We start from the raw sequence: 26562 nt of genomic DNA on the forward strand, positions 1-26562 counted from the left end.
CGGATGTAATGCATAAAGTATACATATGCTAGGGCCATCATCGAGTGCGCCGACTTCTGGCCAATGGGTATGAAAACATTTAATAAAGCATTCAGATCGCTAAATATCAGGTAGGCTTCGTTGCATGTCAATTATATTAGAGGTGTGTGTTGTCATTTCGTACACCCCTGAACGCATTTACCAGAATGAGCTCCAACCGCGGTAAATGGCGAGAAATCGTATCGCAAGCAACATCTTTGCCTGATGTCAGCAGACCACGACACTCTGCAAAGAGTATAACCAGTGGCGTAGCCAGGCGTGGGCGGAGTGGGCCGTCCCCCACGGCCTCGCGCCCCTAGAGGGGCCTCGCGTAAGGCCCCTTCGGGCACAGTGAAAGAAAAGGGCCTCGCAGATGCGATTTCGCCCACGGCTAGATTAGTTCACGCTACGTCACTGAGTATAACGACAAAGAAGAAGTCATTTCCTTAGCTACTGCTTCGGAGACCAGCGTCCACCTTCGAACTTATTCTACTCCACTTTTCTCTTGTGACATGATCTTCACTGGCGCTCATGTCACCCCTCGAAACGTCAAGCCAGCACGGCTTTCAAGTTCTCGTGTCAAGACTTTCTACTTACCTATCTAATAGTATTTTATACAATCGTGATATAATGGAGAGCTTTTCAGTCGAGTACCGTGTTTAGACAACGAAGATTGCTGAGTTGTCTAAGTAAGGTACGAGATTGAAAAGCTTGATTACATCACTGTTGTATACAAAAATAATACTTCAAACTAGTAGAATCATATAGGTAAACAAACCAAAAGTATACAGCTAAGATACGCGAACAGCCGCGATACCTTCGTACAGTAGTTGACGAGTAGAGAAAGAAAAAGGAAAATTCACTTATTTAAATGCCATAAACGTGCTATAGAGATAATTAAATACTCTCTGGTAAACATGTATGTAAAGAATGAGGACATAGGTTATCGAGCTTCAATATTGGCATAACACATGCACAATGTTTGCATACAATGGTATAAATATACAGTGAAACCTGGATAAGTGAGACTTCAAGGGACGAGCAGATTTGTCTCACTTAAAGAGGTATTTCACTTACCCAGGCTCTCAGTTAGCCAGGTACAAATAAATGTCTGTCTCATTTACAGAGGGTCCCATTAATAGAGGTGAGAATAGAGGATATATTTCAGTTATAGAGGTGGTTAATAAGGTATTTTGTAATTATCTTTAAAAATAAATAAGGTAAAATAATCCTTGTCCCTAAATATTTTTTAAGTCTGTTTAAATATTTCTTTAAATTTATTTTGAATGATTCTCCAAAGGATAGATTTATTCAATTAAATTTGATACGGACTTCATTGCGTCTTAGAAATGTATTAAATGAAAATCTGTTTACTCGTGTTACTTATCAAAATTTCAGCTTTCGTTTCGATAGTTTTAACTACATAAAGTAACTAAATGAAACTTGAAGTCGTTTAGACACAATTAAGCAAATGCGGAATTTGTGCATAGACTAAGAGTTAGTAAGAATACGGAAATTGATCAATAAAGTCCAAGTTAGAGAGGTCATAGATTGACGTTATCTCAGATACAGAGGTCAATTCCTATACAATTCTAAAAAAACAATTAGGAAAGTGTAATCTTATAAATATAGTCTCAGTAAAAGAGGTAAAATGCACTCTCTGTCTCACTTAAAGAGGTAAATGTGACTATAAAATCACAACAGCTAATCCCAGTTATAGAGGTTCGTTTTTTCTCACTAACAGAGGTAATTCAGAGCTAAAGTGTCGGGACCGCACCATGAGTCCCAGCTATAGAGGTTTCTCACTTATTCAGGTCCCACTTAACCAGGTTTCACTGTATAATGTTGTTTAAACATTATAATGTTCTAAGAGTAACTTAAATAGAATAATGTTGAAACTGTTCAACATTCTACAAACATACGAGTAGTATTTTGGTACAATTGTACATATATCAGAGCGGCAAAGACTCAAAAATATATTAACATGCACTTTAAGCCTAAGAAGTAAGAACTCTGTGATAAAACAAGGCAACGTAATTAAGTTTTGACTAGATGCAATCTTGTTGATGATTAGAAACGTTACGACTGTTAAAAACGAACAGCCAGCGAAAAAAGCTTGTATACAATTTAATATTTATCAAAAGACTTATACAAACTGAAATAAATGTCATATCATATACTAAGAAAAAGTGAACAAGGCCTCCAGTGCTCCAGGCTGGAATCGAACCAGAGTCCTCTCCTCTGCTATCGCGGCAGGTGCCTGTGCCATTCGGCCACCGGGCCACATTCGACCTATGCCCCGGTCGACTTTTTCCAAGTATATGCACTTCTTACTGAAGGCTTATGGCGCCCCCTGGCCACCCCTAAGAACAGTATGGTTCGACCTTCTAACTGGATCATCTCAGGTGATACCGAGAAAATAATTCTAAAATAATTTAATTTGTTCTAATACTTCTAATAGACTTATACTATTTAGATATTAAAGTTCTATGTAAATGTAAGGTGAAACGGGGTAAGAAGAACAATTTATTTTGCTCATAGAGTTCCAAGTGCCGGTCTTTAAGATGGAATATGGAATGTAGGGAGTACCTACGCTCTTTTCTTGAAGTTTTGAAAGTTTTGTTCTAATGGACAGGATTTTGCAAGCAGGTTTCGAAAGGATAATTATCAATGATAGTTATCTTGATAATTCTCGCGATAATTATCGTGATTTTAAGCCTGATAATTATCGATTTGATAATACCTAACCTAAAATTTAAAACCTAAAATATAAAAAAACGCCCCAATCATTAATTTTACTATCAAAGAAAATAATCCATACCTGGGATAATAATCGCGATAATTATCAAAAAGTCAAAGACTATAACTTTCTGGATAATTTCGAACCCCGTTTACAAGTATGTAGATAAAATTTTTCATCCTGAGGGGTCATCCATTAATTACGTCACACGTTTAGGGGGAGGGAGGGGGTCAAGAAAATGTGACATGTTGTGACATGGGGGAGGGGGGAGTAACATCACAAACATTGTGATGTTACTTTAACTTCATCAGTAACCGAAAATTAATTTATATATTTTATTCGCTGTACAGTTCAATAATGAGATTTTGGATGTAACTTTCGTTGTGTTATAAAATTTCTAATATTTATATATCAAAAATATTTTTTTATTAAAAAAATAATGCCGAGTTAATATTGTCGATTTCGTTGACAACAAAATTGCCTAAAATGTGACGTCACACCAGGGGGGGAGGGGTTTGCAAAATGTGACCAAGTGTGACAAGGAGGGGGGGAGGGGTAAAAAACCTAGAAATTCGTGTGACGTAATTAATGGATGATCCGTCAGATTAAGAATTATCTATACTGTTTATATTATCTATTTAATTGCTAGTGTGATAAGAGGACGTTGCCACAATATCACGACTATCACGAGGGCACTTCAACTCAACCCATATCTATTAAACATGGACACGGAGCTAATTATTAAATATTTTGATTAACTGTAACGAGGTTGAAGCAAGAAGGGCAATAACCTGACACGACCTATGTGGCTACCACCAGTTTGGCACTGACATAAAAGCTATCGAGAACGTAACTTACTCTCTATGCTTCTCGCTCGTACTCGCATATTAGTGCCAGCGAGGTGTATAGAAAGTACGTTAGCGTCAGTGAGTTTTGACACTGTCAGTGACTCTAATAGGGATCTCCAAACATTTTAATCCGAAGGCAACTCTCAGACTGCATTGTCTTGGATTTTAATAAAAGTAGTTAATGAAAGGTAAATCTTTAACTGTAATAAACGACTATAAATAAATATATCCTGTTCAAGGCACCAAACTGTAACGATTGTGATAACGATGGGCAATCTTAGGCACAAGTACCTTAAAATTAGGTAAACTCTTAATAGTACATTACGACACAAGTGCGAAACGAAGTTTTCGCACGTGTATTGTAGAACGTTTTACAGTACATACGGCTCTTTAAATTTTCGACATAGGCACGTATTGTACTAGTTACCGCACTAGGGCGCTAAAGAAGCACCATATATACTGTAAAGTTTCTTACGATTTGGGTTAGAGTGGTTAGACTTTGATTTCCATAGGTTTTGGACTTGCACAAAACATGTCTATATGGCCATCGCAGGGCGCAGGCGCACAAATATACATCAATGCATGTGTAAGAAAGGGTTTGTCTTACCCGCACACAATAAGAAAACCGCAAGTTTGCATTGTAATCGTTGCTTGAGAATTTTCATAGAAAGTGACCCGTTCCATTCATTCCATTGTCCTTGAGAATCTTGAGCTTAAGACTTTATATAGACAAATCACTTGTGTAGTAAAGTCAACAGACACTTATGCCAAAGAGAATTTAGTATAGAGGCGTATTGTCAAAGTTAATTTTGTAGTCACAGCAAATTTACTGCCATCTTTCGACACAGGACTAAAACTTTTAGAACGCCATTTGACTTTGAGCCTTGTTCTTTCACTGATATGTGTTAAAATTGTTAAATATCAAACGGTGTCGCCACCTACACGAGCCGTACTCGAGAACGTTGTTGTTGTCCGTTTTGTATGGGGAACGTTCTCGCTCGGGAATATTTCCCATAGTAAACGGAGAACATTCTCGTGAATAGGAAGTGCTTGGCTGGCGTCCTCTTCTCCTCATCTCCCACTAACTGATGACATCTGCCTTAATCCTCTAAGTTTGTTTCATTTGTGATGTTTAATAGTTTTTATAATGTAAAGTTCGTTACTCGTTATATTGTAATGTTTAGATAGTTATTTCTTCTCTGATATTTTTCACTGTAGCTATAATATGGTGTTAATTAGTTTGTAATATTTCCGCTACATTGTAAAACATGCTGTGTACAATTGTTTTGGGTCTCGTGCTAGATTTAAGCCATAATGTGCAATTGTATTACCCATGATATTGTACGATGTCTGTTTAGTGTACCTAATAAAGTAAAATAAAATAAAAAATGGCACAAGTCTAGGCGCCATCTTCGAGCATAAATTTTCCTTGGTTTTCGGAAGCACGTTTTTTTCTTAGACTCTATTTATCTTATACGGAGTTATATTTTTTTTTTGCTTATGCTTAGAAGTAACAGAGACTATCTAAAAGTAAAGACTATTAATTTTCATGATAAAAAATGCGTATCAAGACACTCTTGTGTGATGATCATGATGCACTTAGTGCTCACTTCGGAAGGTCCCAGGGTTCTACGGGTAAAGGTACCTTAAGGCGGTTGACACTTAGGGGCTATTCATAAATTACGTCTTTTCAAATTGGATGGGTCTGGACATCGGATGATAGTAACATGACGTAGGAGGAAACGGGGTCATTCGACGCATGATTTTTTGGATAATTTTAGGGGGTGGGGGTGGGGATTGGGTCAAAAATAGATGACGTAATTTATGAACAGCCCCTTACGCTTAATTTACATAGAAATGTAACCTTTAAGTAATCAAAATAAGGTAAAACATATTTCCTCAATGAGACTTGTAGAAACTGTCATAGGGAACATCATTCGACACGAAGGGTACAGTAAAGTTAGGTATAGGTACTAAATACGATAACACAATAGTGTTACTTCTCGAGCCTGTCGTAATGTTGAATGGCGGTATGTTAGAAATTTTATGACAGTTCTAAGATTTACATGAGACCAATTCTGTTTTGATAATTTGGTTTTGAAAGCGCTGGTACCTTAGTTGTGAGGTCGCGGGTTCAAACCGGGGTTCAAATAAATAATAATAATAAATAAATAAGCTTTCGAAGCTTAGGTGTTATTTGATATTTAGTATTTACCAGTCGCTTTTCGGTAAAGGAAAACATCGTGAGGAAACCGGACTAATCAATAATGCGCCGTTTGTCCTTCTTGATTGGAAGGTCAGTTGGCAGTCGTCAAAACTAGTGCCTATCCTATGGCAATCCTTGGGTTTAATTTCCAGACATACAGAAAAGCGAGAAAGGTGAGAATCGGCCTCCATTACTGTGTGTAAGGTACTATATACATTTGTTGTGTGCTTTAACTGTGTATGTTGTGTAATGACAATGACTAAACCTAAACTTAACAATAAAATGATGTACCTACAGTATAAACACAATTAATGATTAAATGTTATTGTTTTCTTTTCAAGTAAACACGGAAAATGGGATATAAAAGTTATTAGACACAGCTGTTATGAAACTTTATGAAACATAACACTCATTTAAACTTACACGATTTTTACACATTGTTAAATTGCACAACGGGACTTAATCGCGTATCTATTCTAAAGTTTTAAGATTTACCTCCGACGTTTCGAGGACGCCGTTGTCTCCGTGGTCTCGGAGAAGAGTTTATGAAACATGATTATAATAACAAAGAACACATCAAACTTTAAACACATTCAAAAGCTTGATTTTATCACTATTGTATACTTTTTCTAGGAGTCGACAAAAATAATACTGTTTCCTTTTTAGGGTTCCGTAGCCAAATGGCAAAAAACGGAACCCTTATAGATTCGTCATGTCTGTCTGTCTGTCTGTCTGTCTGTCCGTCTGTCCGTCTGTCCGTCTGTCTGTCCGTCCGTATGTCACAGCCACTTTTCTCCGAAACTATAAGAACTATACTGTTGAAACTTGGTAAGTAGATGTATTCTGTGAACCGCATTAAGATTTTCACACAAAAATAGAAAAAAAACAATAAATTTTTGGGGTTCCCCATACTTCGAACTGAAACTCAAAAATTTTTTTTTTCATCAAACCCATACGTGTGGGGTATCTATGGATAGGTCTTCAAAAATGATATTGAGGTTTCTAATATCATTTTTTTCTAAACTGAATAGTTTGCGCGAGAGACACTTCCAAAGTGGTAAAATGTGTGTCCCCCCCCCTGTAACTTCTAAAATAAGAGAATGATAAAACTAAAAAAAATATATGATGTACATTACCATGTAAACTTCCACCGAAAATTGGTTTGAACGAGATCTAGTAAGTAGTTTTTTTTTATACGTCATAAATCGCCTAAATACGGAACCCTTCATGGGCGAGTCGGACTCGCACTTGGCCGCTTTTTTTATAACCTAAAGTATCTCAGTAGATAAAAGGATAGAACAAAAGACATCAACGAATTTCTTTTTTAGTAAGAACAAGTTCGTTTATGTTTATTGTATGTACTACGAGTATCCTTTGGCTTTGTCCTCTTGACCGCGGCGAGTCGCGATTGGTCGAATTTATTATAGTTCACTAAAGTGTTTCGTAATGAATTCATTACAGTTGAATCGGGAGTCCATAGTCAAAAGTAACTGATTATTGTTTGGTTTACGAAGTGTTATTTCAACCATTAAAGTCGGTTAACTCTTTGAAAATGGTTTATTTGATGAGTGAAAGAAGGTTGACAAAGAGAGTGTATAAGGGAGAAATAGAAGAGGGAGTTGGAAGGGGCAGACCTCGGCGGACTTTCTCTGGTCAGATCGGGGATATCCTGAAGAAAGGTCTATAGAGCACCCTAAACCGGCGAGCGTGTATGAGGAATGTTATGAAAGTAACGGAAGCGAAAAAGGTATGTCAGGATCGTGGCAAATGGAAATCCGTGGTCTCTGCCTACCCGTCCGGGAAATAGGCGTGATTATATATATGTATGTAACTCTGAACGTGCCTATCGTGCGCGGCGCGCCATTGTGAACCTTGTCGGAATGCACGAAGGTTGATATTGGGCTGTAGGCGGGCGCGTCAGTAAACGTCTTTGGCAGTCAATGGGTTAAACAACTGCTTACCACATGTTTACTATACAACCGCTTTGTGTAAACTCTTGAAGTTGTACTTAAAAGCAGAGAAAATGGAAATTTCCATACAAAGTGACTACATTTAATTGCTTTTGCGAGTATATGTAAGGCTAGACTTTCGCAAGCTGTGTGCTCAATGCAGTCGACTCTGGCGGCAGCATGGTTTCATTTTTATCGCCTGTCACTAAACTTTCTAACCTGGATAAGTTTAGTATAGCGCCTGGATGCATGGATATGGATAAAATCTATATAATGGCAATAATTTTGAGTATAATAATATGACAAAACTTTAAATCGAGAGTGAATAGACATCTTTGAGGTAAGGTAAGCATGTTCCATCCTAGACTACATCGGCACTTACCATCAGGTGAGATTGTGGTCAAATGCTTACCTATTTCCAAAAGAAAAAACGTATGTTCAGATATTTTTTCCGATTTTTGCCCCACATGTGGATAAAGTGCAACTATCTCATCGGTTTTTGAACAATCAAGAGCGCCTTTATCAGCTGGGGTCCGTTTCTCAAAAGCTTGTAACTTGTAATACAAGTTGGAAGGCCCTTTCTAACAAAACCTGTCAAAAAGTGACATCGGCTTGTATTACAAGTTACAAGCTTTTGAGAAACGGGCCCCTGATGTTGGGAAAAGAATTTTCTAGTTAACATTGTGATAGGTATGAATTGATAGTAAGTGTAGGCTAATTGTCCGGGCCATGGGAACCGCCGGCTGGCGGCGAGGCTAAGGTTCGATTACCGGGGAGGTCGCTCTGACATTATAACCTTAAGGGAAAATGTCTTTTAACATCGATTGTCTCAGTTTCGTATCAAGGAGTTATTTCTTGTCATTGTCATGATCACAGTGTAAAAAGTAAAGCCGGGTTCACATTTATCTGTCGTGTTGTGTTGTTATGCTCTCTGTCGTGATGACATACTATTCACATCTATATGACGTGTTATGACGCATTGTTTAACAGTTCCGTCTTGGCCCTCGGAGAATTCACACTCCTCGTCCATACTTGATGCGGCTCTGACGCGTCACAACACAACACCGGCGCGTGCACACTAGTCTGATGCGCTGTGTCGTGTCGCTGCACCGCCCCCCGCACCTCACCCGTCCTGACGCGGACCGGGGTCGCTTGTGAGGCGACACAACACAAGCCGTCACAACACACGGCATCAGAGAAATATGAACGCAACCATATTAAATGTATGAAACCGATACCGTTCTGATGCATCACAACACAACACGACAGACAAATGTGAACCCGGCTTAACAGTGGGCCGATGCCTCTGGTGTTTGCGTAAATGCTGACACCGCACAAGAACACAGTATGGTTGTCACAGACTTTTACACAACTGCCCAAAAATTACAGACATTTCAAATAAGACACGCTAGCCTTGTAAGCAGTACCGAGGTACTAACAGTGGTGATGTATGCAGCTCGGGTGCTTACAATCTCTCTGGTGTTGCCAGTGTCCATGGGTGGCGGTAATCGTGTGCCTCCTATATCATAAAAAAACCGCCTTTCTTACAAACGTAGACCCCATTTTCCTAATACACGTCAAAAGTTTACACCTTTCTCTAGGTACCTAAATACTTTTGGTGCGTTGTTACATACGCTATTGATGCTATGTACAGTCACAACCACAGGGCTTAGTAACATCTTAAATGGACCCAAAAATAAAAATGAATAGTATTCAAAAAAAAATATTAATCTTAAATTATTTGCCTTTGCTAACTTAGGGAACTACACTACACAACGTAAGAAATAAGAAGTGTTCTTGTACAGCCAACAGATAAATCAGAGCGGCCGAGGTGCCCAATGCGTGCCCAATAATACTAAATGCGTTCACAACTATCTGAACAACGCCTCTATTACCAAAACGTTAAAGTGCATGTTCAGATACTTTTGAGCACCTTCGCCGGTCCGTTATATCTGACGTTGTATACGTACAACGTAAGAAATAAGAAGTGTTCTTGTAACGATGACGGCATAATTATTAACCTTGCGAGTGGCGACTCGGTTGCGAAACGTCGACGCAACACTAACACAGGCCATTACCAATATTACCATTATGCAAGTGGGGAAAAAGTTCGAAATAATGTTTAGGTAAATATTAGGTAGGTACTCTATTGTAGGATGCACAGTACCCCTTAAGTCATAGAGAAAAAAATACATAGAGTGCTCACTCCACACATCAGTTTTGGTACCAAAAAGACTATTCTTTTCATAGTCGACATCTAGCGTCGAGTAGCGGAATTATCAGTACTTAACAATAGATGTTGCACCGACCCAAAAGTCTAATGCGCAACAACTTTCAGCTAATAATATAGCCGGAACTCTATTTTCAACTCCTTATACTTTAATATATTAGTTGTAAATTGTTGTTCAATACAATTTTCGTAACTCGCGACTCACTAGACATCTAGTATCAAGTAGCGGCACTGATAATTCCGCTGCTCCATGCTAGATGTCGACTATGAAAATAATAGTATTTTTGGTACCAAAACTGATGTATAGAGTAAGCACTCTATTTTTACTGTATTTCTCTATGCCCTAGTGCAAAGGGGTTAAGGGGCCCACTGATTACAAGTCCGCGACGATATTTCGAGTTATGGAGGTTTAATTTAGAGATGCTACGAATATTTGGCAACTATTCGGTATTCGGCCTATTCGGCCACCTTGACGAATATTCGGTGTTCGGCCGAATGTTGTTTACTATTCGGCCGAATACCGAATATCTGTTAAACTTACCTAAAAAGAAAAATGACACTAATATTAACCAAAAACTAGGTATATTATATTTAATATATATTCTTGGAAAGTTGTTAAATACGAAGACCCTTTTTTGAGCATTTTTTGATTACAAAATATTTTATTTTTATCATGGGTTTGATTTGATTGACCCTAACTACATTCATAAATTCTGTTCAACAAAAAAAATTGGTATCTTCATAATTTGTGACTCAAAATGTTCGGGTGTTATGCCGAATATTCGGCGCTTCGGCCGAGAGACGGGCCGAATATTCGGTATTCGGCCAAACCCACTATTCGGGGCAACTCTACATTTTATTTCGTGTTGACGAGGATTTCGACTTATCGAGGTTCCACTGTATCTGACGGTGACTGTACGTATTATCATGCCGCGATCAGAAAGGGATTAGAAATAACAGATTTCCATACACTTGTAGTGTGTGCTATACCTTACCCACACATATACAGTGTTAGAGTATATAAGGCTACACATGTATCATTTGGGGCGCATTATACCAATATCATAGCAAGCAGTTGTTTGTCTTAATCCCCACCTCACATGGCGACCCTGCCAGTGCGGCCGTGTGCTGCACTGGCGGCGCGCCGCGCCAGCCAGTGAAGTTCAAGATTGATGAGCCAGAGAAGATAGTGACCAATCATAATTATGTGACCTTGTTTAATTGATATTTAAAATCAACACATAAAATTGAGAAAGTGCTCGAACAGTTATAAATAGACTATGTGAACAACATTGCAAAATCATTTAGTGAAGTGACTCAAATAAGTAAAGAAGTGAACTTTTAAAATACCTACATATTGTATTAATTGAATGGAACGTGTTTCACGAGTTTTTATGTACTGTACAAGATGACTGGACTTAAAATTAAAAACGGGCGGTGATTGAAAAAAAAAACCGACAGTGATTATAAACGATTTGGGATAGTATGCAGCCGGGAGTTGTCGGTGTCCCTGGACAGGAGCCCGGGGCAGGAGGTACAATACGAGTACGGCGACAACAGAGAAGAGAAGTGCTTAACGTGAATTGATTGGCTACGTTGTGATTATAAGAAAATTTTAATAAGGGTTGTCGGTACGTAAATAATATTTTTAGAATTTTAATTTCTTTGTTGATTACCTTTTGAACTATTTTTTTGTTTTAGTAGTGATAGTTGAAAAATGGACCAATACTTGTTTGAGTTTTAATTTTAAATTGAAAATTTATAGCCAATGTAATAAGTAATTAATATGAAGGATATCGTTATTTCCGCTTAAAGATATAGTACTTTAAGTTTAAAGGGTTAAAAGGACGGTTAGTCAAAAAAAATTTTTACTTTTATAATTCTCACTTTTATAATAATAGTTTTTTTTTGGGTGTGACCTAAGTTTATATACATACATTTGACCACAGTGTTTCGCCAGCCATGTGTAGGTACATGTTTTTTTTTTAATTTATTAATTGTGTCATTTATAACGTGCCGAAAAGAATTAAAAAAATATTTATATATCATTCGTTGTAAATCATTATACGAGTATTATGTACAATACAAATATAGCAAGGCGTTGCAAAATCTTTCCCATAAACGGTTGGTATGCAGAGAGTATATTATTACATCTCAAATTACAGTCACAGGTGTCATAAAATGAAGCAATGTGCACAGTTTTAGATTATTTAAATTTTAATCATAATGGTACTTATTATTTGCTAGTAGAGACCGCACCGACTTTTAACCATGATAAATATAGATTTGGTATTTTAGTACATCGATGTTTATGTTTGTATTTAAGATTTTATTTTTAAAGAACTAGTGTACCGGACTTATCATTTTGTTATTTTTTTATAATAATGTGTATCTGACATGACAATTTAATACGGATGTGACATTTCGATACAGAGGTACGAGGTATCTTATGAAAAGTTATAGTTATGCTGGAAAAATAATGATTTGGTTTGTTGCAATGATGGAGTATATGGATGGATGTATCGTTAAACGTTTGTTGGTATTGTATGTGTACTTAGAAAGGTATAGGTAGTGTAGACTGTAGAGGTAAAATAAATACGTCAATTGATTGATTGATTGTGAATTGATTGATTGGTTTGGTTTCAGAGTTCTAAATGGCAAGATGGAATTTGATTGATTTTTGGATGGAGTTTAAGATAGGTAGTTGTTGGGAAAACTGATTTGTATAAGTTTTTCAAAGAACGATTGGCCTGATCAACTAAGAGTTGTTGAGATTCTTATATATTGAAGTTTTCATGGTGTCTGTGATATGGATCGAGTATTGAAAGTTTTGTTTTGTAAGGAAGGTTGAATAACAGGCTGTTACAAGAATTAAATATGCCTATCGCATCTTGGGCGGCCCGAGAGGCGGCCTTGGGCGATTAGGTTAGGAAGGGTACGCCAGGATACAAGGCAGGCACGGAATCCTTGGATGTCTGACCATGATTCGGTCGAGTATCAATTGTGGAGACACCTTGGACACATGGAAGGTTATGATGTAAGGAAGTGTTAAAAGAACTGCCTGAATGTGAATAGAAATATATGTATGTGTGCGCGCGCAAAAATAAAATATCCTTGTATCCTGAGCCAAATAAATAAATAAATTCAATTCAATTCAATTCAAAAATAATTTATTCAAGTAGGCTTAATAATGAATTAATAAGCACTTTTGACAAGTCATACAAAGTATACGTAAATATTACAAAGATTAATTAAAACAGAAAATAATAATATTAAAAAAACAATACAATTGGTAAATATTAAGGTCGGCCGACCACGTGTTTAAAACCATTGTGTACCCTTGCCAAAAGTGATGCATATAAAATGCCCACTTCAAGTGTTTATGTAAAAAAAAATACTGTCTTAAATAAATATATATAAAAAAAAATTGATAGACTTGCAAGTCATACGGATATACGGATATATCATATAATAAACTCGAGAATTGACTCATTTTTAAATGATGACGAGGAACAACTAAAGATGTAGGTACCTAGGATCGAAACATTAATGGAGACGATAACGCATTTAACAAGTAAATATCATTTATCTATATAATCATATAGATAAATATTAAATATATATGGATTGGAATTTTGGATATTCTATAAACATTAAAATTATTGTTAACTGTCCATTTAGTATTTACCTATTAAGTAACTTTAAGTTTTGTGTGTTTTATTTTAGTGTTAAAACTAAACTCGAGTCTATTGTTTCGCTTGTATTAAACGTAGTAAGTTTCCTTAGAAATAGTTATAATTGTTAAAAGATGCATAGTTATATACATACCTAAATTGTGTCCCGTACATACAGAAGTTTATTTTATAGTTCGAGGTCAATATCAACATTCTAAATTCAATATTTAAAAAAAATGTATTAAATTCAAAAATGTACCAAGAAATCTGTTGAAATTAATAATAACTAGCTAAGTAATGCATTTTCTAACGTTACGAAATTAATGTTTTTTTCTTAATGAGGTTATTTTATTTACAATGTGTGTTACTTTATTACCTTTTTGTTTGATTTCTTTTCTTATGAAAAATTATTTTTAACTAAAAAAGAAATAGATTATTGTTTTTCTGTTTTAGGTACAGTAATCTATTTTCTTTTTCTCCAGGAGGGAAGGTGTAGTGTGTGCTATACCTTACCCACACATATACAGTGTTAGAGTATATAAGGCTACACATGTATCATTTGGGGCGCATTATACCAATATCATAGCAAGCAGTTGTTTGTCTTAATCCCCACCTCACACACTTACGTCAAAATCAATATGGATTGACAGCTATCTCAATCCCTTTCTAATCGCGATTCAGTAATAACTGTTGCTGACAGGACGGGTGCGTACGGAAACTTCGGAAGTATGGTTTACATTACACTTACATTAATCAAGCAAAATGCCGGCTTCCCTTCGATGATGAGGAAATCTAGTTTCTAGTTGGAGCAATGACCTTTGCTCGTTGCCATGGTTACATCATGAGCTGTTTTTTTATGGTAAAGGCCCTTCGCCGGTTGGCGCGGGTGCACGCGCTTGGGCACCATCGCCGCAGAATAAATAATAGTAATAGTACTAAGTACAGAAGACTCACTCTCTAACAAAACGCGTCTGTTACGATCAGCACAGATATGGCCGCTAGGTGGCGACAGCGCCACGCGCGGCTTATGGCTTTCCCCAAAATTGGGGCCGAACGGATGTACTTTTAGCTACCTGTAGCAAAGCGAAGAAATCGCGGAGTGAGACACGCCTGCCATGGCCCACACTGTTAATTGTACAGTCAGCAGCAATAGTTGCTAAGCGGACGAGGTGTTTAAAATGATCTTGCTGCGTCTTTATTGTTAAGAGAATAAGGCGTCAAAGTAATTTTGAACACCTCGCCCGCTTAGCAACAATTGCTGCTGACTGTACATCGGTGGGCCTTATGCCTTTAGTAATAAGGTCCACCGATGTTTGGAGAGTTGCTGTTTGTACCTGTGTTGACCAAGATTTTGACAGCACAGACTGTGCAAGTGTTATTTTAAACGCCATAATTTCATAGAAGTTTTACGTTTAAAATAACACTCTCAGACTGTGCTTCGTCTAACTCTATTTATACCTGTACATAGTTAATTTGACAATTTCATAGAGTTTAAAATAACACTTGCACATTCAGAAGCCCATTTCTCAAAAGCTTGTAACTTGTAATACAAGTGGAAGTCCCTTTCTAACAAAAACTGTTTATAAGTGACAATCGCTTGTATTACAAGTTACAAGCTTTTGAGAAAAGGGCCCTGGGCTCTCAAAATCGCTGCTGACTTATCTTGGTCATCTATAGTGGCAACAAAAGTGAAACGTATATAGTTACGACGATATTTGAGCATGCTGGAGGCAAGCAGTTTGAGGCAAAACGAAATAAATCCGAGTGAGCCTTTCTAATGCGCTCGCGCAAGTAACGAAACTAAGTTCGGGGGAGTTTCACTTTTCCGGCGTTACGGACGCTTTTACACACGTTTTGCATATTTGAAAGAGTAGTCGAAAAGTAAAAGGTATTATTGAGATTAATTAGAGAGTTTTAAGGTTTGGACTCACTTGTTTTAAGTCACTCGCGCGACATGTTTCGGAGAGCCTAGGTCTCCTTTCTCAAGCACTAACAGTGCGAGCAGCGTTCACGGCGGCCGTGTATCCGTACCGTAAAATTATTCAATGTTAGTATGTCTCATAACAGTATAAATTCGATTATTCGATTATTATGGAGCTATTGGGAATTTTAATATAATATTGGCTGGTTAAATTAAAGCTTATTTGGGTACTAGCTGTTGCCCGCGACTTCGTACGCGTGGATTTGTATATTGGTGGTTATATATTCTACATTAGCTTAGAACATTATGCAGCAAAATATTGCAGTAGGACGGTTAATCATTTGTTAATTATTAATATTATACAACGCATGAGACTTGTGTTTCACAACCTACGAAGTTTCTAGCCCCTAACTAAATAAAATTGTTTCTCTCAAACCCCTTAGAAGATTTTCATGTCCTCTATTTACCTAACTACCTATTTACGAAGTTTGAAGTAAATAAAATTTGAACCCTATATAAACTTTCAACCCCTTTTAAACCATTTTAGGGGATGAATTTTAAAAAAACGCTGAAATTACTTTTCTTGTATTCTAATAATATGCCTGTGTACAAAGATTCAAGCCCGTTCTCACAAAAATGTTTGAACTCCATACAAACTTTCAACCCCTTTTTCACCACCTTGAGATATAAATTTTCAAAACGCTGAAATTATTTTTTTTCCGTTTTAAAATAATACCTTTTTATGAAGTTTCAAGTTCCTAGCTTAAAATAAAATTTGTACCCTGTACAAACTTTCAACCCCTTTTTAAACCTGTTAGGGGATGAATTTTACAAAACGCTGAAACTACTTGTATTGTCTTCTAATAATATCCCCAAATACAAAGATTCAAGTCCCGCGCTCAAAAAAATTTTTGATATCCATACAAACTTTCAACCCCTTTCTCGTCACCTTAGGGGATGAATTTTCAAAAACGCTGAAATTAGTATTCTTGTGTTTAAATTTAATATCTTTTTGCAAATTTTCAAGTTCGTACCTTAAAATAAAATTTGCACCCCAAGACGAACTTTCATCCCCTTTTTAAATCCCTTAGGGGTGAATTTCCAAAAACGTTGCAATTACTTTATTTTGTAGTCGGCTATTATGCCTTTCTAAGAAGTTTCAAAGCATTTGTTATGGATTCAAATTTTCAACCCCTTTTTAACCCTGTTAGGGGATGAATTTTACAAAACGCTGAAATTACTTTTCCTGTCTTTTAATAATATCCCCAAATACAAAGATTCAAGTCCCGCGTTCGAAAAAATGTTTGATTACCATACAAATTTTCAACCCCTTTTTTACCTCCTTACAGGATGAATTTTCAAAAACGCAGAAATTAGTTTTCTTGTATTTTAATAATATATCTTTTTACGAACTTTCAAGTACCTAGCTTAAAATAAAATTTGAACCACATACAAACTTTCAACCTCTTTTTAACCCTGCTAGGGGATGAATTTTACAAAACGCTGAAATTACTTTTCCTGTCTTTTAATAATATCCCCAAATACAAAGATTCAAGTCCCGCGCTCGAAAAAATGTTTGATATCCATACAAACTTTCAACCCTTTTTTCACCACCTTAGGGGATGAATTTTCAAAAACGCTGAAATTAGTTTTCTTGTATTTAAATTTAATATCTATTTGCAAAGTTTCAAGTTCCTAGCTTAAAATGAAATTTGCACCCCAAGACGAACTTTTATCCCCTTTTTAACCCCCTTAGGGGTTGAATTTCCAAAAACGTATTTGCAACAAAAGCATTTGTTATGAATTCAAACTTTCAACCCCTTTTTAACCCTGTTAGGGGATGAATTTTACAAAACGCTGAATAGTTATTTGTACAACAAGAGATCAAAGTTTGATATTTCTTCGAGTGCTTATTTTGAGTCCCGTGCAAGCGAAAGATTCTATAATAGATTCACGAGCGTAGCGAGTGAATCTAATTTAGAATCTTGAGCGTAGTAAGGGACTCAAAAGCGCACGAGATGTAAATAACTTTGATCTCGTGTAGTACACAACATTTTTCACCTCAGCAGTGAGAACATATTAGAGAACCCGAAAAATGTATTCCTTCTTCATCACTCACCTCTATTCACTCATGTTTTCTTAAGATATACCAACAATTAAATTTTCACCTCAGCAGCTCGAACAAGGGTACTTTGCTACTTAAAAACAGTGAGCAAAATCGCATTTTGCTCACTAAGTGAGCAAAATCGCATTTTGCTCATTTTGTCTCACTCAGTGAGCAAAATGCGATTTTGCTCACTGTTTTTAAGTAGCAAAGTACCCTTGTTCGAGCTGCTGAGGTGAAAATTACTTTTCCTGTCTTTTAATAATATCCCCAAATACAAAGATTCAAGTCCCGCGTCGCCAGCGGCCGTCCGGACTCCGGACCCGACTCGAGAGAGTTGTGTACTTATACCTCTCTGTCCTCCTCAGTGGATGCGTCCTATGCACCCATCCGCTCAGGGACCATTGTGTAGGCGACAGGCGTCCCCGTGCCTGCCGCCCACAGGTACCCCTATGGGGGTAGCCGACGGTCGTAAGCCAACCGCCGCCGCCCCACGCGTTTGCGGCGCATTGGCTGGGAGGCCAGATCCTCCTCCCTACCGCGCTCGGCCGCCTCCTTCTGCGTCATCACAACCTCGCAGAAGGAGGCTACCGCCTTCCACGATCTCTCCCCGCCCACCATGGCTTCCACTACCGATGGCAGGGAGAGGTCATTTCCGACCACGGCCACGAGTGCGGCCCTTTGCTCAGCCCACGCGGGACACACCGCCAGCGTGTGTAGCGCTGTATCCTCGGCGTCGCCACACTCGTGGCATTCTGCCGTCGGTTCCCGTCCTGCCACCCTAGACAGGTACCTCCCGAAGCAGCCATGCCCCGAGAGGATCTGTGTGAGGTGGAAGGAGAGGAACCCCTTCTTACGTCCGACCCACCTCTCCAAGACGGGCCGGATGGCTCCGATGGTCCAGTGGCCCGCGCTCGGCGCCTCCAGACTCTCCTTCCACTTCTGAAGGAGCAGTAGGCAGGAGTCATGCCTCCACTGTCTTACCTCCTCCAGAAGCGGTTGAGTTCCCCTGGCCCGCGCCTCGGCGACACGCCAGTAGACATCAGAAAAAATGTTTGATATCCATACAAACTTTCAACCCCTTTTTTACCACCTTACGGGGTGAATTTTCAAAAACGCAGAAATTAGTTTTCTTGTATTTTAATATTATATCTTTTTACGAACTTTCAAGTACCACATACAAACTTTCAACCTCTTTTTAACCCTGTTAGGGGATGAATTTTACAAAACGCTGAAATTACTTTTCCTGTATTTTAATAATATCCCCAAATACAAAGATTCAAGTCCCGCGCTCGAAAAAATGTTTGATATCCATACAAACTTTCAACCCTTTTTTCACCACCTTAGGGGATGAATTTTCAAAAACGCTGAAATTAGTTTTCTTGTATTTAAATTTAATATCTATTTGCAAAGTTTCAAGTTCTTAGCTTAAAATGAATATTGCACCCCAAGACGAACTTTCATCCCCCTTTTAACTCCCTTAGGGGTTGAATTTCCAAAAACGTCGCAATTACTTTATTTTGTAATCGGCTATTATGCCTTTCTAAGAAGTTTCAAAGCATTTGTTATGGATTCAAACTTTCAACCCCTTTTTAACCCTGTTAGGGGATGAATTTTCAAAAACGCTGAAATTACTTTTCCTGTCTTATAATAATATCCCCATATACAAAGTTTCAAGTCCCACACTCACAAAAATATTTGATCTCCATACAAACTTTCAACCCCTTTTTCACCACCTTGGGGGATGAATTTTCGAAAATGCTGAAATTAGTTTTCTTGTTTTTTAATATAATACATTTTCACAAAGTTTCAAATTCCTAGCTTAAACTAAAACTTGAACCCCATACAACCTTTCATCCCCTTTTTAACCCCCTTAGGGGTTGAATTTTTCAAAATCGGTTCTTATCTCTTGTACACTTTACAAATGCAACAACGTGTCCAAATTTCAACTTTCTAGCTTTTGTAGTTTCGGCTCTGCGTTGATGAATCAGTCAGTCAGTCAGTCAGTCAGTCAGTCAGTCAGGACACTTGCATTTATATATATAGATAATGGCTCCTCTACACGATGGCAGGCGTGTCTCACTCCGCGATTTCGTCGCTTTGCTACAGGTAGCTAAAAGTACATCCGTTCGGCCCTAATTTTGGGGAAAGCCATAAGCCTCGCGTGGTGCTGTCGCCACCTAGCGGCCATATCTGTGTTGATCGTAACAGACGCGTTTTGTTAGAGAGTGACTCTTCTGTATAGTTTGTAGCTTTCTAATAGACCCCGAAGGCTAATCCTATTGTCTATTGATCAGTAAAACCGCACGTGCTACTTACCTGCAAAAAAGGGTCCTAATTATTCTTTTGGCACCTGAGCGCGGGCTAGTCCAACGCTCAAAAAACCAGTGTAGATGCGCTCTCCGATAACGCGCCTTTGTTACGCATCTCGATGAGTTCGATGACACATTTTAGACTGGTTCTGTAGCGTTCGACTCGCCGGCACTCAGTAACCGAAGTACCGATTTTTTATGCAGGTGGTTGTGGCACGTGGCACGAGCGGTTTTTCTTAACAATAGACAATAGGATTAGCCTTCGGGGTCTATTAGAAAGCTACAAACTATACTTAGTACTATTATTTATTCTGTGACGAGATGCCCACGCCGGCCACTCCAAGGGACGCAGCCATGCGGTAGAATGAGATAGCAATATCACTTGCTCCCTCTAACGCATAAATGCGTCCCTTGGAGTGGCCGGCGTTGGCCCATCGTGTAGAGGAGCCATAAGCTCTAGCTTTTTTCGATACACCGCCACTGACTGCCTACTTAAGATGTACAGTCGCCATCAGATATATCAGAGCGGCCAGGGTGCTCACAAATATCTGAACACGCCTCTATTGCTAAGGCGTTAGAGTGCGTGTTCAGACCGTTTTGAGCACCTCGGCCGCTACAATATATCTAATGGCGACTGTACTATCACGCTCCGCGGTTGTTGAGCCATTCAGGGTCCTAGATAAATTGGTTGTACAAGACTTGGAATGTCCAATTTAGATGGAACCCTAAATGGCGTAACAATCACGGAGCGTGACTGATGTACAGTCGCTATCAGGGGCCCGTTTCTCAAAAGCTTGTAACCTGTAATACGAGCGAAAGTCCCTTTCCAACAAAAGCTGTCAAAAAGCGACATCCGGTTGTATTACAAGTTACAAAATTTTGAGTAACGGGCCCCAGATATGGAGCCGCCGATGACCTGATGGCAACTCTACATATTTTCTGAAATCCATAAACTAACCTCTATCAGTTTTCCATCTCAATAGTTTGCTATTAGAAACTCCGGAGGTTCATACGTTCATTCAGAACAGACGGACGAGCCGACCACATAATGATACAACCCGCAAGATTACGTTGTTACGTACGCGGTTATGAATCAAGACTCTTGATTCAAGAGCGTGACGGGAGCATTATACCACGTTATGGTGCTATGCAATAGTTACACCACGAGATACAAACAGCAACACTCACTGTCCATCGGTCGACCTTATGCCTTTTGTAATAAGTTTTACGAACGGTCAGTTAACAGTGTGGGCGATGGTACAGAGGGCATAATACGTAGGTATATTATTTTTGAAGTGAAAACTTCTTTAGCGGCGCTGTGCACTTTTTGTGATGGGGGAAAAACGTTAAACTCGTAACAAGTGTCACGTGACCGTAAGACGTAAGACGGACACGTGACCTGATCGAAAAACTGTTACTTCAATGTCAGTGAGTTTTTCTTTATTGATTTAAATGCCATCTAGTGAGTTTCCCTCTAACTGGTATTAATATAACTCGAGTACTAACAGTGATGTGCTTAGAGGTTTCAAGTAATGCGACGAAATAACGCTAGATGGCGTTAACCTCAATTATACATAGTGCTGCAGACATTTTGCACTAGTCATTGAGTTTTCACTTCTGCCGGCACTCCCGGAGTGCAACCGGTTTTTTTTTATGATATATATTTTGTCTTATTTTTATCCACGTCTGATTTTAACCCCACTTGACCCTAATAGTTTTTTCAAGCTTTTTATACAAAAAAAAAGTTTAATGCCAAAATTGCCATAAATTATTTCGGAAAAGAGCTGATTCTCTTCAAACTGGTGGATCGATTTTTATCAAAAATTGCTAAGAACCACCGCAAGGAAATTCACTTTCACATTAAAAAAAACTGCATCGGAATCGGTCCATCCGTTGGCGTACGATGGCACAGACAGAATATAGACATTGGTGATGATTGGTGGCAAAAACTCTCTTTTTGCGTCTGGGAAAAGAAAAGGTCCCGAAAAATTGTTAGACTCTTTTTCGAAATCGGTTAAAAACCTAGATAAGCTGTAGTAAAAGGCAGCTTTACCGGCTAACCTTGCAGTATTTATATCCAAATTACACGGACTGCAATATTGCATGAACTGCCAAGGTAAACCAGTGGTTAACGATCAAAAACAACTGTCATCCGTTTTTAAAACATTAGTGTTTTCGTAAAAAAAAACGGCCAAGTGCGAGTCTTACTCACGCACGATAAGTTCCGTACCATTACGCAAAAAACCGGCCAAGTGCGAGTCGGACTCGCGCACGGAGGGTTCCGCACCATCAACAAAAAATAGAGCAAAAAAACGGTCACCCATCCAAGTACTGACCCCGCCCGACGTTGCTTAACTTCGGTCAAAAATCACGTTTGTTGTATAATGGGAGCCCCACTTAAATCTTTATTTTATTCTGTTTTTAGTATTTGTTGTTATAGCGGCAACATAAATACATCATCTGTGAAAATTTCAACTGTCTAGCTATCACGGTTCGTGAGATACAGCCTGGTGACAGACGGACGGACGGACGGACAGCGGAGTCTTAGTAATAGGGTCCCGTTTTTACCCTTGGGGTACGGAACCCTGAAAACTATATATTTTACTTTTTATGATACAAGAAGCAAACAAGCAGATGTATCGCCTGATGGTAAGCGATAACCGTCGCCCATGGAAACCCGCAATACCAGAAGGGTTGCAAATGCATTGCTGGTATTTATGATGGGAGTACGCTCTTTTCTTGAATTTCTTGAAGGTCGTATCGGTTCGGAAATACGGCAGGCGACAGTTCATTCCATACTTTAGCTGTACGAGACAGGAAGTTTCTGGAGAGGTTTCTGGGGACTGCCAATCATTTGTAAGTAACAACGTAATTTTATACATAAAGTGTCATTCTATGGAACTTGCTAACTATGTAAACAAAAGTCACTAGTAAATTCCCCTTACGCCGCGTGGTCCGATCGGCTTGTCCGATCAATCGGACTACGAATATTTTTTTTTCCTGTTGGCTCGATTGATCGGACGATAAGTACTTATTGAAGTCTTGTAGTCCTACTATCAGATTAACGAGATTTTAAAAGTTCATCTAGTTCGATCGATCGAGCCACGATGCCCACGAGACTTTGTAAAATCCTCCTAATACGATTACACCAATTTTATTCTTCCTGGTGGTTCGACCGATCCTTTCGTGGTGAATTTTGTGTTCTGTTCATATGTCGAAAGTGTTATTTACTTAGTTAAGTAATCAATGTACTGTATTAGTTATTTTATTTACGATAAAAGAGCGAATAAAAAAATAATAATCTAAATCATAGTAACACGTATAGTACGTAACCACCTTTACGACGCACGTAATATATTTTCTCGTGATCCATAATTTCCTCCATTTCTACGAGATTAATGAAAATGAAAATGAAAATATTTATTTCAGACACCAGGTATCCATATTTTTGTCTACAAAACTATATTAGTAGGTAACAAAGAAAAGAAAAGAAAAATAAAGTAAAAATAAAAAACTATAAACTATAAAAATAAACGTTAGTAAAATATATAATGCTCATTGGATCTTACATGTATTGAGATCCAGTGAGTTATAAGAGGGCTATCGACCCTTTCCGCAATCACCTTCAGGAGTGTGTTGGTGCTGCCCCGCACGCGTTGCCACAGGGACGCTACCCTCTTACGGAGCACTGCGTGGAAGCCGTCTGTGCCCACTCGGCGAACATTCCTGACGCGCTGCATCGCCAGGGCAGCCCCAACAAACCCCTGAAGGCGTTGTTGTACTGGACACGCAGAGCACTAAAGGTTTTTTTGGTGTAGTTGCTCCACAGGTTGCACGTGTACAGGTTTTGGCAGTACGTTTTAAATAGAGTAATTTTGACCTCGCGGGAACAGCGTGCAAACCTGCGTGACAACATGTTACCCCTAACCGATAGTGCTCTGCGTTCCCTTTCTATGTCTTCATCATCTTTGAGAGTGTCTGTGACCCAATGGCCCAAATATTTAAATTTTGTAACAGTCTGAAGAGGAGAACCGTCTAGACTAATAGGTGGTATGGGATATGTTTTCGTACCAGACTTAAAGACTAAGATCTCACTCTTCTTGACATTATATTTGAGCCCGTGGGCCACAACATATCTCTCACATATACCTAGCATGATTTTTAATGCGTTTATTGAGGGGCTCAGCAGCACCATATCGTCGGCATAGCTAATATTATTAACAAAACAGCCGTCCACCGAACAACCTACACCGGCGCTGCTGAGCTCCTCAATCAACCCATTAACATAAAGATTAAAAAGTGTGGGTGACGTTAACCCTCCCTGTCTCACACCACACTTCATTCACCACATTCATTAATAAATGGCTTTGACGTCAGATATTGACATTTTGAACTAACGTCGTATCGGAGACAATATACCTAGAAAAGATTATCTCATGCCAGTTTCTAGCACCTAAGCTAAGATGAGAAAGCCTTCATGTATTTTTAGCTGGACTTAAACAGTTTCTATAAAAATAGTCCGATCAATCGCTTTAACAGGAAAAAAAGTTCCTGTGGTCCGATCGTTCGGACTACAATGAAATCAATTTTCCTAATAATTCGATAATCGGGCTACGAGAACTTTAGAGTTCGATCAATCAAGCCAACGGGAAAAAAAAATTCGTAGTCCGATTGATCGGACAAGCCGATCGGACCACATGGCGTAAGGGGTAAATTCATCATTCAGAGACAATTTCAATACGGCGGTTTGTTTACGTTTACATAGTTTGCAAGTTCCATAGAATGACACTTTATACATTATGTTGTGGCCAGATCATTTAATGAAATGACATTTTAGAATTGATCACTTTATATATGTTACGTTAGGTTTGACTTTATTTTATCATGATGTATCCGACCAAAAAACGTAAAATTTTAAATAAGCAGACAGTGTCATGTACTCATGTATATTGATGAATGTATTTGTATGTATCGCCATTAAAGCGTTAACCTTCACCTCAAAACTATCCATTTCTATAATGTACTAACACCACTCTTAACATTGGTGGATCTTATGCCTTTGCAGTAAGGTTGATTATCGGTTAACAGTCTTGATGGTACTAAGTAACTTACTATTATACATTTCTAGTACATATCTGGAAGTAAATAACTAGCGGCTCTGTGACCTGTAGACCTCGCGAGAATACCTTAAACTTAAAACTCAATTAACGTATGGCTAATTATCCAGAATATTTAGGTAATTAGTACCAACTAGAACCCTGTCCATAGAAATAGATGAAGTTACTCATAGTCTAAGCCAAAGGACAAATAAAAAAGTTAATATTAAGATTTTATTACCATTCATTTAAAAAACCTATGTGTTAACCGTAAATAAAATATCTTATTAACTTTCACGATTTTTACACATTATTAAATTGTACAACGGGACTTAATCACCGTATTTAAGTTTTAAGTTTACCTCTGACGTTTTGTTTCGTTATTAAGTCCCGTTGTACAATTTAATAAAATACATATGTTATATATTTGTAAACATATACATACATGAACCATAAAAACATTATTTTTCCATGTCCTTATCTAGTTTTATAGTAACGGTAAAAACTCCTGCATACGACATCCAACTTATTAAAACGATAATAACCATTATGGCGTATAAACACGACAAAACGTATCCACGTCCTTTTTGCTGCATTACTATGTCGAAGACGAGGCAGTATGGCCTATAATCTTAGCCTGTCCAGAAGGACGAATTAAAAAAAAATGCATTACTATGTTTGTTGTCGCAAAACAGGTTTTAGCGAAAATTTTCCACTCACCACTTTTCGGCAAGCTCCTTATTACATTGACGGCAGCATTAAACTTCTCCTCGAGCGACATTATTAGCACAAACAAGGCACAAACTATAAAATTACACGCACTTTGGACCTCAAATCACTGGGTACTAAATTATCGACTCACAAGCCACCGACCATCTTTTCAATAAGATCGCAGACAATTATTATTCACAACAACACGCCGCGCTATCGTGCTGGTGATTGTGTAATAAAGTTGGACAATGAAAACAATAAGCGAAAATTAACGCGAGTAAAAGTGGTTGCACGTCTCTCCTTTCTAGAGAGGAAGGTTCGATTGACATGACAATTGACGACATTGACGTGACGACTGACGACTGACAGTGACAGGAAGAACGTCCCAGGTCCAAACCTAAAAGTCAATATCTTTTGTCTCACATTATTGTTAAAAAGAGAAAAATATACGTAATAAGTCAATAAAGACCGACCACAATGACCAAAATTCACGTTCCTTTCCGATTATGAATAATAAAAAGTTTGTTTTTTCTGTATAAAAATAAAAGCAAAATATATTATAATATGTTAATTTACTTTCAATATTTTGCATATAGCTGGTCAACCAAATCTTGTCAGTAAAAAAAGGCGCGAAATTCAAATTTTCTATGGGACGTTATCCCTTCGCGCCTACATTTTTCAAATTTGCCGCCTTTTTCTACTGTCAAGATCAGCTATTTATATTATTTTCTGAATTTCTTCTAACAAAATCGA

The 26562-nt window shown here is 38.1% G+C and overlaps 1 protein-coding gene across 4 annotated transcripts in view; it reads right to left on the bottom strand.

The window, feature by feature from the left end:
* LOC134659352 (acyl-CoA-binding domain-containing protein 5) overlaps positions 1-26131 on the bottom strand; it is a 39850-nt gene extending 13719 nt beyond the window's left edge. For all 4 annotated transcript variants that reach the window (XM_063515020.1, XM_063515018.1, XM_063515019.1 and 1 more), the window contains exon 1: positions 25819-26131. In XM_063515020.1, the coding sequence (XP_063371090.1) occupies positions 25819-25879 (61 nt within the window). In that variant the 5' untranslated portion in view covers positions 25880-26131. The remainder of the gene's footprint in view (positions 1-25818) is intronic.
* Positions 26132-26562: the final 431 nt, after the last annotated feature.

The sequence above is a fragment of the Cydia amplana genome, chromosome 24, assembly GCF_948474715.1.
Source record: "Cydia amplana chromosome 24, ilCydAmpl1.1, whole genome shotgun sequence".
Taxonomy (NCBI): domain Eukaryota; kingdom Metazoa; phylum Arthropoda; class Insecta; order Lepidoptera; family Tortricidae; genus Cydia; species Cydia amplana.